The sequence below is a fragment of the Trichosurus vulpecula genome, chromosome 2 (genome assembly GCF_011100635.1).
Source record: "Trichosurus vulpecula isolate mTriVul1 chromosome 2, mTriVul1.pri, whole genome shotgun sequence".
Lineage (NCBI taxonomy): Eukaryota > Metazoa > Chordata > Mammalia > Diprotodontia > Phalangeridae > Trichosurus > Trichosurus vulpecula.
The window spans coordinates 393,890,287-393,907,974 of NC_050574.1; the positions used below are offsets into that span (position 1 = coordinate 393,890,287).

A 17,688-nucleotide genomic window follows, 5' to 3' on the forward strand; every position below is an offset into this window, starting at 1 on the left:
AACTCCAAAGGACTCATGATGGAAAATGCTGTCCACATCCAGAAAAAGAACTATAGAGTCTGAATGCAGAGTGAAGCATACTATTTGCTTTGTTGTTGTTGTTTGTTTCTCATGGTTTCTCCCATTGGTTCTAATTCTTCTTTACAACATGACTAATGTGAAAATAGGCTCAATATGAATATATATGTAGAGCCTATATCAAATGACATGCCCTCTTGGGGTTGGGGAGGGGAGAGATGGGGAGAAAATTTGGAGCTCAAAATCTTATGGAAGAGAATGTTGAAAAATAAATAATTTTTTTAAAAATCAAGAAAATATTTGCTTAATAGAAGGAATTTGGTAGGATTCCTTCTTTTCCTATTTTTGCATACAATTTAGGTAATACTGAAGTTAATGCCTCTTCAAATGTTAAATAGAATTCACTTTCAAATCCATCTGATTACTGGATTTTTTTTCTTTGGGATTTCATTTATGGCTAACAATTTCTTTTTTTGAGAATGAGATAGTTAACTTCTCTATTTCTTGTTTTATTAAGTTAATTAAAAATTTTATACTTTTAGATATATTTATCCATCTCATTTATCAATTTTGTTGGTTTGTGACTGGGAAAAAATAGTTCTTAATAATCTCCTCTAACACTTTGTTACTTTCCTTTTCATTTCTAATACTAACAATTTGATTTTCCTCTCTTCTAAAATAAATGATTTTATTTTTTCCCTTTTCCTCCCCCTGCCCCCAAGAAACAGACTCTAGCTTTATTCATCAATCAAATGGGATTTTGTTCTAAATTTTATTTCTTCTTTGATTTTCAGAATTTCTATTTTGGTGTTTAGTTAGGATTTTTAAAATTTTATGCTTCTCTACTTTTTTTTTCTTTTTATAATTGCAAGCTAATTTAGTGATCCATTCCTTCTCCCTTTTGCTGACAAAAGTGCTTAGAGGGAAAAATTTTCTCCTATTTACTTTGGCTGCAAATCAGAAGTTTTGTCATTTCTTTTTTTCTTGTCATTTTCTGTGTTGAAATTATCTGTTGGTACTATGAATTGTTTTTTGACACATCAATTTTTTTTTTTAGAATCAAATCAGTCTTCATTTAAATTTGTTTCTTCAAATGTCCTCTTATTAATTATAATTTTCATCATATAGTCAATAAAGAATGTTTTAACATTTTTTGCTCTTCTGCATTTATGAGGTTTTAAAACCCTAAGTGCTATGCACATCCAGTAGTCACCATAATGCTATCAAATCTAACCTTTCTGCAATTTGATTCAGATCCTTACTTCCTTCTTGCTGACCTTTTTGACAGATCTGCCCAGATCTGCAACAGATATGTTAAGGTCCCAGAGTATTATGGTTTTACTATTTTTCCCTGTAACTTTTTCTGTGTGTACTTATATGCTATCCCATTCAATGCATATATACTAAGCACTGGTGATATTTTATTGTCTGTTGTGCCTTTAAGCATAGTGAGTTTTCCTGCTATCACTTTTAACAATGTATATTACCACTACCTTGTCTGAGATCATGATTGGTTTTTTTTTCAGTTTGCCTAAAGCACAATTAACTCTGCTTCAGCACTTCATTTTTATTTTGTGTGAATCTTTATTTTTCAAAAAAGTGTTTCTTCTAAAAAAAGTTTAGATTCTGCTTTGTAATCCATTCTGCTATTCTCTTTCATCTGGGGGGCTAGTTCATCCCATTCACATCAATACGAACTATGAGTGCCTGTTTTATTTCCTTTCATCATATCCTCTTGGACTTTTTTTTTGCCTTCATAAAAATGGGATCAACACACTAGCAAGATATAATTGAAGTGATTTACTTTCACTCAATTGTCCCTCCTCTTTTCAGCACAGTGTCCTATTATTGGTTCTTACATTTTTTTTTGTTCTTAATGCCTCTATTACGATCCACACTCTGAAGTTAATGTTTGCTTTACTTATGAATATTTACTCCCTGAATCTACCTACCCTCTCAAACTCCCCTTCTCCCTGTGCTTGACTGTTCCAGTACCAAATTTATTATATTTCTATACCAAATGTTTGGGGAGTGTGCATGTGTACACAGGAGGGAGTGTGTGTGTGTGTGTCTTATGTGCGTATTAGAATGAGGTTCAAATGATGCCCACAACTCTAATATTTCATTCTCCAATTTTTGTCCATCCTTCTTTTACACCCCAATTTTGGAAAAGAAGTCCCCCCCTTCTTCCTCTTTACTTTCCCAGTGTATTCTTCCCCTCCTTTTACCTTCCTCTTTCCTGCAGACCATCACAACCAACAAACCACCCAAGCCCCTCTGCTTCTCTTATGTAACTCTATCTGGAATCTTCAAAAACCTCAGGATTTGGAAGGATCACTTCTCTCCAATAATGATAACAATGAAGTTTGCAAACAAATGTTTTCCTATTTTATCCTCACAACTCTGGGAGGCAGGTGGCATTATTTTCATCTTGCATATACGGAAATCGAGGCAGACAAGAGTGATCCGGCCAGGTCACACAGCTAAATGTCTGAGGCTAGATTAGAAGTCATGTCTCTAGTTCCACTGTTCCATTCACTGCACCACTTAACTGAACAAATGAATGTAAGCACTAAATCATCAGCTCACCCTTTCCAATTTTTCAAAAAATTTACCTTTCTAAAATTCTCTTGATTCATGTATTTGCATTTGAAAGTTTGTACTCAACTCCATTCTTTTCATCAGGAATGCTTCAAAGGATCTCTCTTCCATTAATGGAATAGAGGAATATATTTAGTCTTGAAGGTTAAATTATTTTTGGTTAAAAGTCTTTATCTTTTACTTTTTCAACTATTTTTTTCTAAGATTTTTCTCTCCTTCATGAGTTGCTGCCCAAACTTCTGAAATTCTAACTATGGTTCTTCAGTGTTTTAGCTCATTTCTTTCTTGTAACTGCAGTATTATTATTTTTATTTCTATTTCACCTGTAAGCTCTGGATTTTCACAATGCCATTCCTAGGAGTTTTTCGTTTTATGGTTTCTTTCATAATTTGACTGGTGGCTTCTATCTATTTTACTTTGTCCTCTGGTTCCAACAGATCTGTACAGTTTTTGGTTACAATTTTTTGAAATATGCTATCCAGGCTTTTTTTTTCAATCATGGTTTTCAAAGTTTCATGATTCTTAAAATATCTCTCCATGACCTGACCTGTGATAAAGTCATTTATTTTTCATAGTAGATATCTTACAGCTGTTGTTATTTTTTCCATCCTTTGATTTTGACTTTGTTATTATATTTAGTTAGTAGGCAATTAGATGACAGAGTAGATTGAGCAATAGGTTTGGAGTCAGGAAGACCTGAGTTCAAATCTGCCGTCAGACACTTATAGCTATGTGATCTTGGGCAAGTCACTCAGTTTCCTCATCTGTAACATGGGGATAATAACAGCACCTACACCGCAGGGTTGTTATGAGGATCAAAGATAATTGTAAAGCACTTACCACGGTGCCTAACATATAGTACACACTATATAAATGTTATCTATCATCATCATCATCATATTTATTGTCTCTTGAATACAATGAATTAATTCTATTTGCTCCCTTCCAATCTCTAGGGAGTCAGCTACTTAGGTAAGGTACTCTGTTTATTTTCCTTCTAATTCTTTTCTTCCAGAACTCTTATTTAATTTTTGTCTCTTCCTTGTATGTAACAATTCAGGGGTTCACAAACAATTTTTTCTGTTCTTCTTTACATACTGAAATATTTGTGTTATCATTATCAGTTAAAATGTGGATTTGAGTAGTGATAAAAACTTGTCTGATGGTACCATCAGTATGACTGCTTAAATAGCATTCCAATCCTGTAGAGTTCAATTACTACTGAAAAGAAATGTGTGTGATGTGCTTTCAAAAAGAGTTGTAGCTACTAATATACAGATTTTTTGTTCTATTTAAAAAACTCTATGTAGGCTTTATATAGAAGAATTAAAGCACAGTGTAGAGGAACAAAGCCAAAGTGTTCTTTGGTGTAAATACTGGGGTTCTTAAGTATAATTTTTACTATCTTCTAATAGGCACAGGAAAACATTTTTAAAACTGTGATGAAAATCAATGAAAAAATGTGCTTTGATTTAAATATATTAGCTTTAATGCAATTTTTCAGTTACATGAAGCAAATCAAAATTAAATTAAATTAAAATTAAAAATTAAAGCAAAGTTAAGCTACTGTGGTCTTTTTTTTTATTTCCTGAATTCAAAATTTTACAACTGCATTCTCTATAAATGGGCACTTTACCTGTGTTGGAAGCTTCCCAGCATTGGCAGGTTTACTAGTGGACCACGCTAGGGTATGTGCTGAACCACAAGCCACCCTATTTATTTTTTTACCCTGGAGTGCTGCAACCAGCCGAGGTCTCTGGATTGCATTAGTTGTTCCATCCCCGAGTTGCCCCTCATCATTGTCACCCCAAGTATAAACTTCACCTAAATAAAAATTAAAAATTACTTTCAACATATACACTAATCTAAAGGAAAGGCTTATTACTTTAAGGGCAGTTTCCTTTAAAAGGCAGAAATGAAGTGTTAAAAGATCTAGGATGCACTTGGAATTAGAACAAAGCTTATAAAAATATGCTCTAGCTACTCAATAATTTCAGGTTCCCTATTATTTGTCACATACAAGAGAAAAACTAACAAAAGGAAAAGCTATACTACTGGAATCTCCAGCTTTTCTCTATAACTCTTAATGCAGCTTTTACTTTCTAAAAATAGACCTTGAAATTATTATTTGTTACACGGCATAGCTATCTGGGAGGGGGTCAGAGGACAATCAACAGAAGAAATTCTGGAGATATAAAAAACAAAAGATATCAATAAAATTTATTTCAAATACTAAAAATAAGGCTTGACTTATTGGGACCCAATCATATTTCACAGCATATGAAAATATGCCATGTTAGAGAAAATTAAAGCTGAATATAATGAACATAGACTGGGGCATAATTAGCAACTGTGTTCATGTTAGGATCTTTTTAATAGCCATGTAAAATCTAGAGAACAGAATCTCAGCCTGTAATAATAATCATGTTTACCTCTACACACAGGTGACACTATAGTATCTGATATATTCTATAGTATATTGATGCTTATTTTATCAAATAGTAACTTATAACTTCTCAATTATTATTTCCAAAATGGGTTTACCTAAGAATAGTACCTGATTTATTTATAAGAGAAGTATCTGAATGAAAAACACCTATTCCTTTAACTCTGGCATCTATAAGCATTAAAAATGTCCAAAAACCTAGAGTACAAAAAGTACAATTTATTTAAAATTAGCATTACAAGATTTAGAGAAGTAACTTTAGAGATCACTGAGACCCAGAGAGAGTTAAAGCAACTTGCCTAAAAGAAAAAGATTACGTTGGTAGTAAAAAATAACATAACTAGGATTTGAATCTAGGATTTAAAATTCCAAATCCAGCACTCCTTTAGCTTTATCATGGTGAATTCAACCATTTTGAATACACTATGAACCTTAAGTAATCTTGACTATTAATTTAATTTTAACTATTCTTGCCACCCAAAAAGTTCTTTATTTAGAATTAGTTGATTTGTGATTTAGAAATTCAGTTTGAAACGAAGATTATTTTTTCCACGTACATACCATCTTCAGTGCAGCACACACAGTGTAAAGAACCAGTAGCAATTGCAATTACTTTCTTTCCCTGTAGGCCTTGCACTTGACGAGGTCTTCTAACATGGTCGTCTGATCCATGACCCAGCCTGTGATAATCACCTTTACCCCTATGCACAAATGAAAGTGATTATTCATATACCTTAAACTATATCCCGTCATTCCCACTTTCAATCTCAGTCACAAATGATTATATGCAGACTAAAGTTTTTAACTATTTGCAAGTGTACTGCCTGACACAGGGCTATTATATAATTATTAAACTTGGTGGGGTTTTTTTATAAAATTATGGAATCCTATAAAACCAAACCTACCAAGTATAAACTGCTCCAGACTTGGTAAGTGCAACAGAAAACTGTGATCCACACTCTACTTTAACCACTCCAAGACCTGTGAGAGAATCAATCTAAAGACAATAAAGACAATTAAAAACAATTAAATGAACCACCAAAACATTATAAAATTAATAGAAGTATTAAAATACTCTTATCTAAAATAATCAATATTCTAAATCAACAACTACAGGCTTTATATTTCAACCGCAGACTTTATATTTTATATAGTTCAGGGATAACATAATCCCTTCAAAGTTTACTCCAATATTACATATCACAACCCTTCCTTTCAAAGGGCTTCTCTATAATCCATGGAGCATTATATTTTATTTACATGCTTAAGATGTTGATATCTGTGGCCTATACTTTCTCACATTAGTTTAGTGTTTAGTAAGCAGAAAGAAAAGTGGTAGGGAATGTATTACTTTCCAGAAAAAAAATCCTCCTTTAACGTATATTAAACCAAAATTATACACTGGTTCACTTATTAAATTACATTAAGTGAACAATAAAATACAATTATACTAAACATTATGACATCCCTTTTTGAGCTTTCAAAATAGGCAATGAGGAAAGAAATATCTTTAAAATGAGCTTCCAGAGCAAAAATTTTTATAGTTAGCTCTTTTTGTGGTGGCTAAGAACTTGAAATTGAGGGGAGGTCCATCAACTGGGGAATGACTGAACAAGTTGTGATGCATGATTGTAAAGGAATATTCTTGTGCTACAAGAAATGACAAGCAGGATGATTTCAGAAAAACCTGCTAAGACTTACATGAACTGACACAAAGTGAAGTGAGCAGAAAGAGGAGAATTTTGTACATACTACAGCAACACTGTACAATAAAGAACTGTAAATGTAAATTAGCTATTCTCAACAATACAATGACCTAAGGCAATTCCAAAGGACTCATAATAAAAAATGCTATCTGCCTCCAGAAAAAGAACTGAAGTTGTCTGAATACAAATTGAAGCATACTATTTTTCACTTTCTTTCTTTCTTTTTTTTGTTCGAATCTTCTTGTACAAAATGACTGATAAGGAAATGCTTTACATATATAACCTATATCAGAAGGCTTACCATCTCAGGAAGGGGGTAATGGAGGGAGGGATAGAATTTTTAACTCAAAACTTTAAAAAAAAAAAAAAAGAATGTTAAAAATTGTTTTTACATGTAATAAGGATTTTTTTTAAATGAGCTTACAGCAAGATATATTCTTCAATAATCTCTAATCTTAAATAAGGAGTCATTATTTGGAAAAGTACATAATTATGTAGCTTTGAAAACTCAGGCTCTGTAAAAACTTGATTCTGGTCCATAACACCCAAGAAGAAAGGAGCAGCTTATGACAACAGCATGAGTTTCCGAATATTAAATTCCTTCCTGAAATTAAACTGATTCTCCTCATAGCAATTCATCTTTCATCAACACCTGAGAGCTACAACATACCAAACTCTTTTCTGGTAATTACTAGGTCAGTGCTTTACATGTTGTAGAAATAAACCTGAAATACCTTCATTGGCACTTTACAGCCATCACTGCCTCCTCTGCCAAGTTTTCCATAGTCCCCATCACCCCAGGACCACACAGTATCATCATCAGTAAGGCAAAGTGTCTGTGCATCCCCACTGCCACAGGCAATATCAATTACTCGATAACCTTGGAGGGCTTCCACCTTATGGGAAAAGAAATAATCCTACATTTGAACTTGATATAAATATAGTTAACTATCCCATTTAACCACACAGATAAAACAAAGCCAGAACACAAATGGCAGAGCAAATTTCCTAAGTGTGTTTGACAATTTTAAGGTGAAACAATGCGAAAAGTTGATGCTTAAATTTCTACTAGACTATACAGGAAATAATTTGTAGTAATATTTAAGAAATCTTAACTTTAGCAGAAACAATTCTCAGTATGAGAGCAAAAATAAAATAGCTAGAAAATCTTATACTGAGGTTACTCTGACGAAACAGTACCTCTCCAAGCCTTAGGAAGTAGCCATCACCACTCTAAAAGAATTATTAATCTACTATTTTATACAACACAAAATGCAATGAGTTTTTTTGAAGTTTCAGTAAAATGTCAAGTGACATGCATAGTACTATCACTGTTTCATTATTAAGTGAACATTATAATTAAAATACTAGCCAATTTAAATTAATCAACAAATATTTGTTAAGCACCTGGTTATCTATCAGGCACCATACAAGGTGCTAGGGTTACAAGTACGAAGAATGAAACCATCCCTATTCACAAAAAGCTCATATTCCTTGTGGGAAAGACAATGGGGAAAACAATTACATACATAAAAAATATACAGAATAAATACAAAATGAATATAAATATGTACAAAGCTGTTAAATACAAGGTAGTTTGTTGAGAAAGAGCATTAGCAGTTAAGAGAATCAAGAAAAGATTCACGGAGAAGATTGTATTTCAGTTGAGTCTCAAAGGAAGAAAGGGACTCTGAGGTAGAGTTATACATTCTGAGAGATGGATTATGATGTGTGAAAAACATAAAGAAAGCCAGCCTGCCTGGATCAAACAGTACAGGAAGAAAAGTAATGTTCAATAAGCATGGAAAGATAGGTGGAAGACAGATTGTATAGCACTTTAAAAGCTAAAGGGACCTTATATTTTATCCTAGAGACTAACATGCAGACCCTAGAATTGCTTCAGTAGGGAAGTCACATGATCTGAACTCGGAAAACTGGAAGGATGGTGGTGCCTTTAACAGAAATAGGAAAATTTATAAGGGAAGAGGGAAAAATGATGAGTTCATTTTGAAAATGTTGAGTGAAGTGTCTCCAGGATACCCAACTTAAAATATCCAATAGGCAACTGGTGATATAGGAATAGAAGACAGACAGACAGACAGATCTGAGAGTCACCTGCAGAAAGACAATAGTTAAACCCAGAGAAGTTGATGAGGTTACTGAAGGAGTAAGAGAAGATGGCCCAGCGCAAAACCTTGAAGAACACCCACATAAAGAAGTGTTAGTGAGAAAGTAAGAATTAGGGAAGAGTAGTGTCATAAAAACCCAGAGAGGAGAGACTATGCCGGATAAGAGGGTGGTCAGGAGTGTCAGAAGAAGGAGATAAGCCCAGAAGGATGAGGACTGAGAAAAGACCATGAGATTTAGCAATCACTGTTAACTCTGGAGAAAGTAGTTTCAATTGGGTGATGAGGTTGGAAGCCAGATTGTAAAGGGTAGGGCAGTGAGAAAAAAAAAGTGGAAGCAGCAAATGGAGTAAAGTCTGGCTGAGAAAGGGAGGAGAAATACAGGACAAGCACTTACAGGGATGATAGGCTCTAGTGAAGATTTAAGGATGGGGGAAATCTGCAAAAGGGGAGAAGCTTGAAGATCTGGCAGGCAGCAAAGGGTGGGGTGGAGAGGGAAGATGACTGAGAATGCAAGGATTCAGTGCATTTACAGACAAGTTAGACTTGGCAAGGAGAAAAGCCACCAAATTGTCAGAGACTAAGGAAAAGGAGGAGAGAATGAAAGATGATTTCCAGGCTTAAGACGAAGTGAATGGGAGAAGTGGGACTCAAGCCAAGTAATTTCAATTTTGTCAGTAAAGTAAGAGGTGAGGTAATGGCCAAGAGAAGGAATAAGGGGGAACTATGGGAAGCTTGAGGAAGGCAGGGAAGGCAGAGCTTCTGTGGGGACTGAGAAATTGACTAGGAGAACTAAAACAAATTCCCAGTGGCAATGACGACCCACTGAGGTACAATAAAAATAACCCAGAATGTACCCAAGCAGCAGAGTTGTGAACCCTCCCCCAGCTGCATTCAGCAGCTTATGGGTAAGAGTGGCAGAGATATAACAAGGGAATAATCCAGATCTGAGGTTTGGCAAGAGGTGAGCGGTTAGAACAAAGGGCAAAGGGATATGAGAACAGACAGGGTCAAGATGAAATGGCCAACTAATATACTGAGATTGGAGACAGAGGAAAATTAAGCCAGAGCCAAGGCAAAGAGAAAGTAATTAGGGTTGAAAAAACTGAAGAGTTCAGTGAAAATAAAGAATAAATTTAGGATGGGTAAGGCCTAGAAAGAAGTAGAATTATAGAAGGCTATGGTCAGATAGAAGAACGTCACTTTAAATGCTATTTAAACTGTCAATTTAAATGTTATTGTCAACATACACCCCCATGACACATTTAACCAATAATGAGGTCTGTAATAAACTTATATTTCTTTCCTTTTCTCTATCCCCTTGTCCCCACCCTTCCAAATCAGCCTATCTCCTTAAATGAGAGACAAAATGAAACACAAATTTCTTAAATTTCATATCATTCCTGAGGCATCTTTCTTACCAGCTTAGGTTTTAACTGATCTTCACTATCACCATGACCTAGGCGGCCATATCTTCCTTTACCCCATGTATAGAGGTCACCAGCTGCTGTAATACATGCACTGTGAGCTCCACCTGCAGCAATATCAACAACTTCTATTCCTCGCAAAGATTCAATTACACGTGGGCGATCACAGGGACTGCAAAAATAAATAAATAAAATATATGCCAAAACAAAGTTACAATATATGTGTGTGTATCTCCTAATTACATAAATGCTAAACCTAATGAGTGTTATTTTGTTTACTGGTACAGCTAGCAAGATACATTTGCTCATCCATGCACATGCACACACACAAACACAGAGAGCCAACTACATTTCCAAATTACCTTACTGCCACACATTAATTAACCACAAAGAATTAACAATAGTTTTCAACACCAGCTAAACATTTAATGTTTTATTCCTTTAGGTCATATCACTTTACACAGACCCATTAAAGCTTAAAAGTGCAATTGTTATTAGGACCATAAAGTTTTGATATACAAAAATCCCATGTCAATTACAATGAATAGATAGCAACCATGATAGGTAACCAATAGCTAACTATTTTGCTAAACCACATAACCTGCACATACTAGTCAAGTCTACACATCAGATTAACAATAATTTGGGGTTAGGACTGATTAAGACACAAAAGTTATTATCAGAGATATTTAAAGAGGACATCATTCCCCCAAGCCCCTGTTTAGAAAAAATTCCTCTCAACTGGTGGAATTATACTGAGGAAAGTTTTTCTCAGTAAAGCAGTCATTAAAAACTCAGTAAGTAGTTACTAAAAATAAATCAATGTCTGTGACACATCCATCATTACAACTCCCCTTCCTTAACCTACCCAGTCCCAAACTTATCAGGGACATTTTAATTTAGACATGCTTTTTAAACATAACTGCATCCATAAATAGGTATGTATTTGAACATTTTAATATTTCAGACAAGTAATGTTTTCATAATTTTTATATAAAAATAATCCCATTTTAACACTACAAATGTTGAAACTATTTAGGCATAATTTGTATTCAAATCCATAAAACAATGTTTATTTGTATTACCTTCTGTTTCCATGCCCCAATTTTCCATCTTCAGCCTCACCCCAGGAATAAACCTCTCCTTCTGATGAGAGTGCTAAGCAGTGCTTTCCTCCAGAGTTTACAGCTACTTTCTTTATAAACACATGCTGAATAGATTCAAGCAATGTTGGAGTAGAAACTGACTCGGTTCCTCCAATTCCCAGTCTGCCACCTGCTCCATATCCAGTGGCGTAGAGCTAAACCCCACCAAAAAAAAAAAAAAAAAGTTACAAATCTGATGAACCAAAACATGCTTTCAATTAAAGTAGTCTTGCAATTGGTTAAAAATCTAAACAATGATCCTGGACATTTTCAACATAGGAAAAAGGAAACTTAAAATTTTAAAATTGAGTAAATCATCTTTATAAAGAGTATTTTATAAGAATGACCAAATCAAATACTTTGTAAAGGCTTATCTGCAGCCATGGGGGAAGGGGAGGAATGTATAATTCAGCATTTATTAAACACCTACTATGAGGAAAGAATAGTGCTAGAGTTTCAAAGACGCCTAAGAGTCCTTCGTTTTAAGAAGTTTGCAATTTAATGGGGAAGGAGAAAAATTAGGTCTAAAAAGAGTAAGAAATAGGTATAAAGGGATGTCAAAATTGCTTTTAGCTAGAGGGGTTGGGGCGTATGGGAGGAAATCATGGAAAACTTCATGGAGAAAATGGCACCCGAGCTGGACTTTGGAGAATTTCAAAATTTGGAGGATTTCAAAAAGCAGGGATGAGCAAAACACATCTTCTAAACATGGGGAAATAACACTGAATCACACAAGCAAATATGTCCAAGATGCAAATGAAGAATAAGAGTTCAGATTAAGGAATGAAGCTGGATATTTTCCTCATCTTCCTCTAAGGTCCATCTCTTCCATGTATCCTTACTAGATCTACCCCTCCCCAACTCTGTTCTGGCCAAGCTAAGTATTATCTTCTTCTTCAAATATTCCTAGAGTTCTTTGACATAATCTCTCCTTTGCCCCCTAACACACCCTTGATGCCCATCATATTTGTGTCTCAGCAACCCGTCCCCAAGCAAAATGTGTAGTCACTTACGAGCCTGACCTATCAATCTAGATTGTACAGTGCCCTCTAAATAATAAGCATTTAATAAAAATGTCAGTTGGGTCTAAACATAGACTTAGATGTTATCCACAAAAAGGAGTGATCAATAACCCACTGGAATAGAAGATAATACCAAAGAACCATAGATAAAAAGAACCAGGGAAAACATAGAGCCTCAAGGGCACCCACACTAAAGGTCAAAGATGCACCAACTAAATAGATCAAGAAGGAGAAAACAGACAGCAAGAGAATTAGGAGATCAGGGGAACAGAGTATCTGGTATAGGAGTTTATCACATTTTTTTTGTGCCACAGACCCCTTTGCTATTCTGGTGAAACTGATAATCCTCTCCTCAGAATTAGAAGGGTCCAAACAAGAGGAATTTTTTTTCTGACATCAAGCCTAAACTTTTCTGTTTGCAACTTATCCCAGTGTTCTTATTTCTGTTTCCTCATGACAACTTTTTAGAGACAAAGCTATCGCGTTATCCAAGTTTTTTTTTCTTCTTCAGACAAAATATCCCCACATCCTTCAATTAATATTACAAAAGTTTAAAGCTCTTCCATGTGTTTCCTAAATTGCACCACCCAATATTGAAGACAGATGTGACCAGGTCAAAATACAGTAAGGCCTTGAAAGCTCCCTCTTCACGCAGTCCAAAATCACAATAATGTTTTGGCTGCCACATATATCATACTGTTGATTCATGCCAAGTCCATTAAAACCTCCAAATCTTTTCTTAACCATGCATCCCCAATTTTGAACTTGTGGTGTTGATGTTTTGAAAACAAATGATAAAATGGTAGTAAGATGAAATTTAATAGGGATAAAGGCAGAGTAAAACCATTGCTAGTGCCTGTCCAGCTGTTTTTGGAGGTTATTATCCAGTTTGTAAACTCTCCTTCCCAGCTTTTTGTACATCTGCAAATCTGATATGAATGCCATCTATGATTTATCAAAGTCACTGATTTTTTTTTCCCTTTTGGAATTTAATTGGTATGATACAGAGGTTCTCAACCTTTTTTGTGTCATGGATCTCTTACACAGTCTGGTGAAGTCTATGGACCCCTTCTCAGAATAAAATTTTTAAATGTATAAAGTAAAATACATAGGATTACAAATGAAACCAATTATACTGAAATATAGCTAACAAAAAAATGTTTTTAAGTTAATGGACCCCAGGTCAAGAACTCTTGGTACAGAGAGGGCTCCCAAGTAAGGAGGGTACAAAATGAGGTCCCTCTACCTATACAGAATTGCACCCTCTCTACAATTTATAGTCTTAGAAAGTAGCCAAGAGGTGCTGAAACGATTTGCCCAGGATTTATGTGTTTGAGATGGTAGTGAAAACTAGGCCTTCCTGCCTACAAAGCCAGCTTTTTATCCACTATGACACTCTACCTCTCATTGATAAAAATTCTAAATAACATGAAGTCAAGCCTAGATCCCTGAGACACTACACTGTAAACTTCTTGACAAGATGAAATTGAACATTAAAAACTATTCTTTGAATGATGAGCAGAAGGACTTGAGAATAACCTTGAAAGACTTATATGAACTGATGCTGAGTGAGGGGAGCAGAACCAGGAGGACATTATACACAATTACAGACACACGGTATCTGTGACAACTAACTTTGATAGACTTGGCTCCTCTCAGCAATGCAAGGTTCTAAGACAACTCCAAAAGCCCCATGTCGGAAAAAAACTATCTGCATTCGGATAAAGAATTAGAGTCTGAATGCATATTGAAGCAAATTATTTGCTCTCTCTTTTTTTGTTGTTTTGTTTCTTCTTTCTCATAGTTCATTCCACTGGTTATAATTCTTCTTTACAACATGACTAATGTAAAAATACGTTTAATGTGAAGGTATACGTAGAGCCTATATCAGATTGCATGCCATTTGGGGAGGGTGGGGGGAAGGGGAGGAAGGGGGAGAAAATTTGGAAGTCAAAAGCTTGTGGAACTGAATGTTGTAAACTAAAAATAAATACATTAATTTAAAAAAAATTCTTGGCTATCAGTCATTTAATCCAACTGTATCATCAACTAGCCCATATGTCTCCATCTTTTCCAAAACAAGAGTAATAAAACCAATTATAGCAACAAATATTTATTAAGCACTGATCAATGTAGAATATTTAAGTCTTAAAAGTTGTCTTCATAATTTAAACAACTCCCTGACATTTGCATTTCTATTCTATGAACGAAATTTAGTTTTTACAGTCAATAGTTATTTCTTGGTGAGCATGTTGCAAATTGGGTGATAATCTTATGAAACCTTAAGTTACTGAAGATGTGAAACTCAAATTTTAAAATCATGTTCAGGACTTAAAAGTTTTAGAAAAGTTATCTACTTTCAAATACCGCATTTCAAAGTTAATTCTGAGGTAACTTGAGATGCAATCTGTATAACTGTGCTACAAGGTTGTACATTAACTCTGCCTAATCTTTAACTACAAAGAACTAAATATATCATTACAGGAATAAAATAGCCTTACCTTCCCATCAGCGGTCACTGCAAAGAGAGTCTGTTCCCCCCCAATTAACTGTATAGGCCGCAATGCTGCAAGAGCTTCACAAGGTGTTGGAACTTTGACTTTTGCTCCTTCAATACCCCCAAGCTGGCCTCGGTGATTGTGACCCCAACCGTATATGGTTCCACTGCCTCCAGCAGAAAGAGTCCAGTCGTCAGGTCGCCTACAATGGATACAACGCTTCATGTAAAGAAAGTGCACGCACACAAAACATACCTCTTACCCACGTTAAAATCATCTAGAGAAGCAAATGTAAAGATAGTAACACATTGTTTATATTATAATAACCTGTTCATCCACTGGACAAGCTGCTCATCTTGTTCTCTCTTAAAAATGTCATGGCTCTCGTGGAGAACATCCAGATTTTCACTGTCGGCCATTAACTCCCTGATTTTCTTTGCCACCTGGTCAACATGGTTATGATATTAGAAATCAAACATTTTCTTCCAGTTTAACAAGGGTAACAATAAGAAAACAGGAAGATCAATGAAATTTGTACCTCAGAATAAAAAATATGATTATGATATTTTTCATCTCACAAATAAATCAGTACAATTCTATCGTCTAAAGCATTAAAAATGCAATGTTTAAAGAAAAAACTATCTAAAATTCTTAGTCTTTATTTTCAACAATTTGTTTTTATTTATTTACATGTTATTTCTTGGCAGAAGTACATCTAAATTTTGACATAGTCACCTTTCACGCTATGGCAAAAGGTATGAAATTTCATGGATTCAAAAAGCAATTCTGCAAATTATTTCAGAATAATCTCCAATACCTCATCAAGGAAAAGGCGAGGTAATGGTGTTCGTTTGTCCAAGGCTACTGCAACTCTGGAGGCCATACAGTATCTTCTAAACCAAGCCCATTTGTGTGTCTCAGCACAGCAAGGAAGAGTATCCAGTTCTAGGTCACAAGCAAGAGCTACCAGAACCTGCAAACATCAATAAATAAATAAATAAATAAAACCAAAGACTTAGAAAATAATTATAAAAACAACTTTCTTATCAATGTTATATTTTACGAAGTCACTGAGAAGACTAAAGACGTTAAATGTGAGTACCTTTAATCGCCTCCTTTATACTGCAGCAAAACTGTTCTACTTTCTTCCTTCCATCTGGTTTAAGAAGATATATCCCTCCTCATCATTAAGCTCATCTCTCTACTTGTGCCTTGATTCCTCACCACCAAGTCTCTATCCAACCTGTGTTACTCTGGCTTCCACAACCAGACAGCCAAGTCACAAATCCATTTGCATTGTTTCAGTCTTATTAAAAACCTATGTATATCTGTCCACCTCCACTACATTTTCTTGGTTCTCTCTTCGTACTTCCTCCTGATTCCTCATCTAATTCCCAACCCTAAACATGAATATTTCCCAAATATCCATCCTGGGCCTTGATATTTTTCTATTCTCTTTCCAAACTCTTGGCCTTGGCAACTTCATTCACTCTCATATCTTCAATTTCTTCACTAGCCTAAAATATCCAAATCTCAATTTTCCTGGTTCCACACTCCTCTCATCTCTCAGTCCCTGAAAGATAGTGCTTCTTGTGCAAAGATCTAATTACAACATTTCTCTTCTCAAAAACTGTCAACAGCTCTATTTTTTTTAATCAAGGAAAAGATGTGATATTTGTCCAAGGTTACAGAAACTCTAAGATACCACATATTATTTTCAAAACAATTTGTGAACGAAAGGAAAAAATCATAGGGCTAGTTAAGTGATATAATGTACAGAACACTGGCCTTGAAGTTAAGAAGTCCTGAAGAAAGACCCAAGCTCAACTTTAGCCATGCACACTTACTAGCTATGTGACCCTGGACAAGTAACTTACCCTCTATTCACCTCAGTTTCCTCAACTGCAAAATAGAGATGTAATTATACCTTCTTGCAGGGTTGTTTTGAGGATCAAATGAGATAATATTTACAAAACACTTAACGCACTGCTTAGCACGTAGTAAGCACTATTTAAACGCTTATTCCCTTTTGTCCCCCAAATTACTTTTCCTCCCAACTGTCTGACTGCTCCTTCTCTTGTCTTCTTTGCCGGATTGTCATCCATGTCATCTGACCTAGACTTCTTCTCTTCTCCCTCCATACTATTTCACTGGGTGATTTTATCAGCACCCATGGATTCATCTCTGCCTCTTGGCTTCCCTCAAATCTCAGCTAAAGTCTCACCTTCTGTAAGAATCTTTTGCCAGGTGTCCTTAATCTCAGTGCCTTGCTTCTGTGACTACTCTCATTTTATCCAATCTACATAGCTGTTTGTACATTGTCTCTCCCACTAGACTCTGAATTCCCTGAAGGCAGGGATTGTTTTTTGATTTTATTTTTCTCTCCAGTGCTTAACACAGTGCTTGGCACAAAGCAGGCACTTTGTAAATATTAGCTGACTGACTCTGCCTAGCATTCAAGGCCCTCTAAAACCCTGGTGTCACATCGCCTTCATTCTTTTTTCCTTTAATTCCAGACTAGAGATTTCATTGTAAAAGGAAATCTTGGTGTGGAAGCTTATTCCACCACTATAATTGCACTGATCTGTAGCTTACAGTCTTAGAAAGTGTAGTGATAATCAGGGCAGGATTTTTTTGCTGTTCTTCTCTTAAGTGCCTTTAATGAGTCTGGCCTATGTTTGAATGGGGCAGGTAAAGTA

At 35.2% G+C, this 17,688-nt stretch overlaps 1 protein-coding gene across 1 annotated transcript in view; it reads right to left on the reverse strand.

The window, feature by feature from the left end:
- Positions 1–17,688, reverse strand: part of HERC2 (HECT and RLD domain containing E3 ubiquitin protein ligase 2) — a 225,522-nt gene that overhangs the window by 21,918 nt on the left and 185,916 nt on the right. The window contains exons 76-84 of the mRNA XM_036745184.1: positions 15,807–15,962; positions 15,317–15,432; positions 14,993–15,191; positions 11,410–11,624; positions 10,319–10,496; positions 7,506–7,667; positions 5,971–6,062; positions 5,627–5,766; positions 4,256–4,443 (exon numbers count right to left, since the gene is read on the reverse strand). Of these exons, the coding sequence (XP_036601079.1) occupies positions 4,256–4,443; positions 5,627–5,766; positions 5,971–6,062; positions 7,506–7,667; positions 10,319–10,496; positions 11,410–11,624; positions 14,993–15,191; positions 15,317–15,432; positions 15,807–15,962 (1,446 nt within the window). The remainder of the gene's footprint in view (positions 1–4,255; positions 4,444–5,626; positions 5,767–5,970; positions 6,063–7,505; positions 7,668–10,318; positions 10,497–11,409; positions 11,625–14,992; positions 15,192–15,316; positions 15,433–15,806; positions 15,963–17,688) is intronic.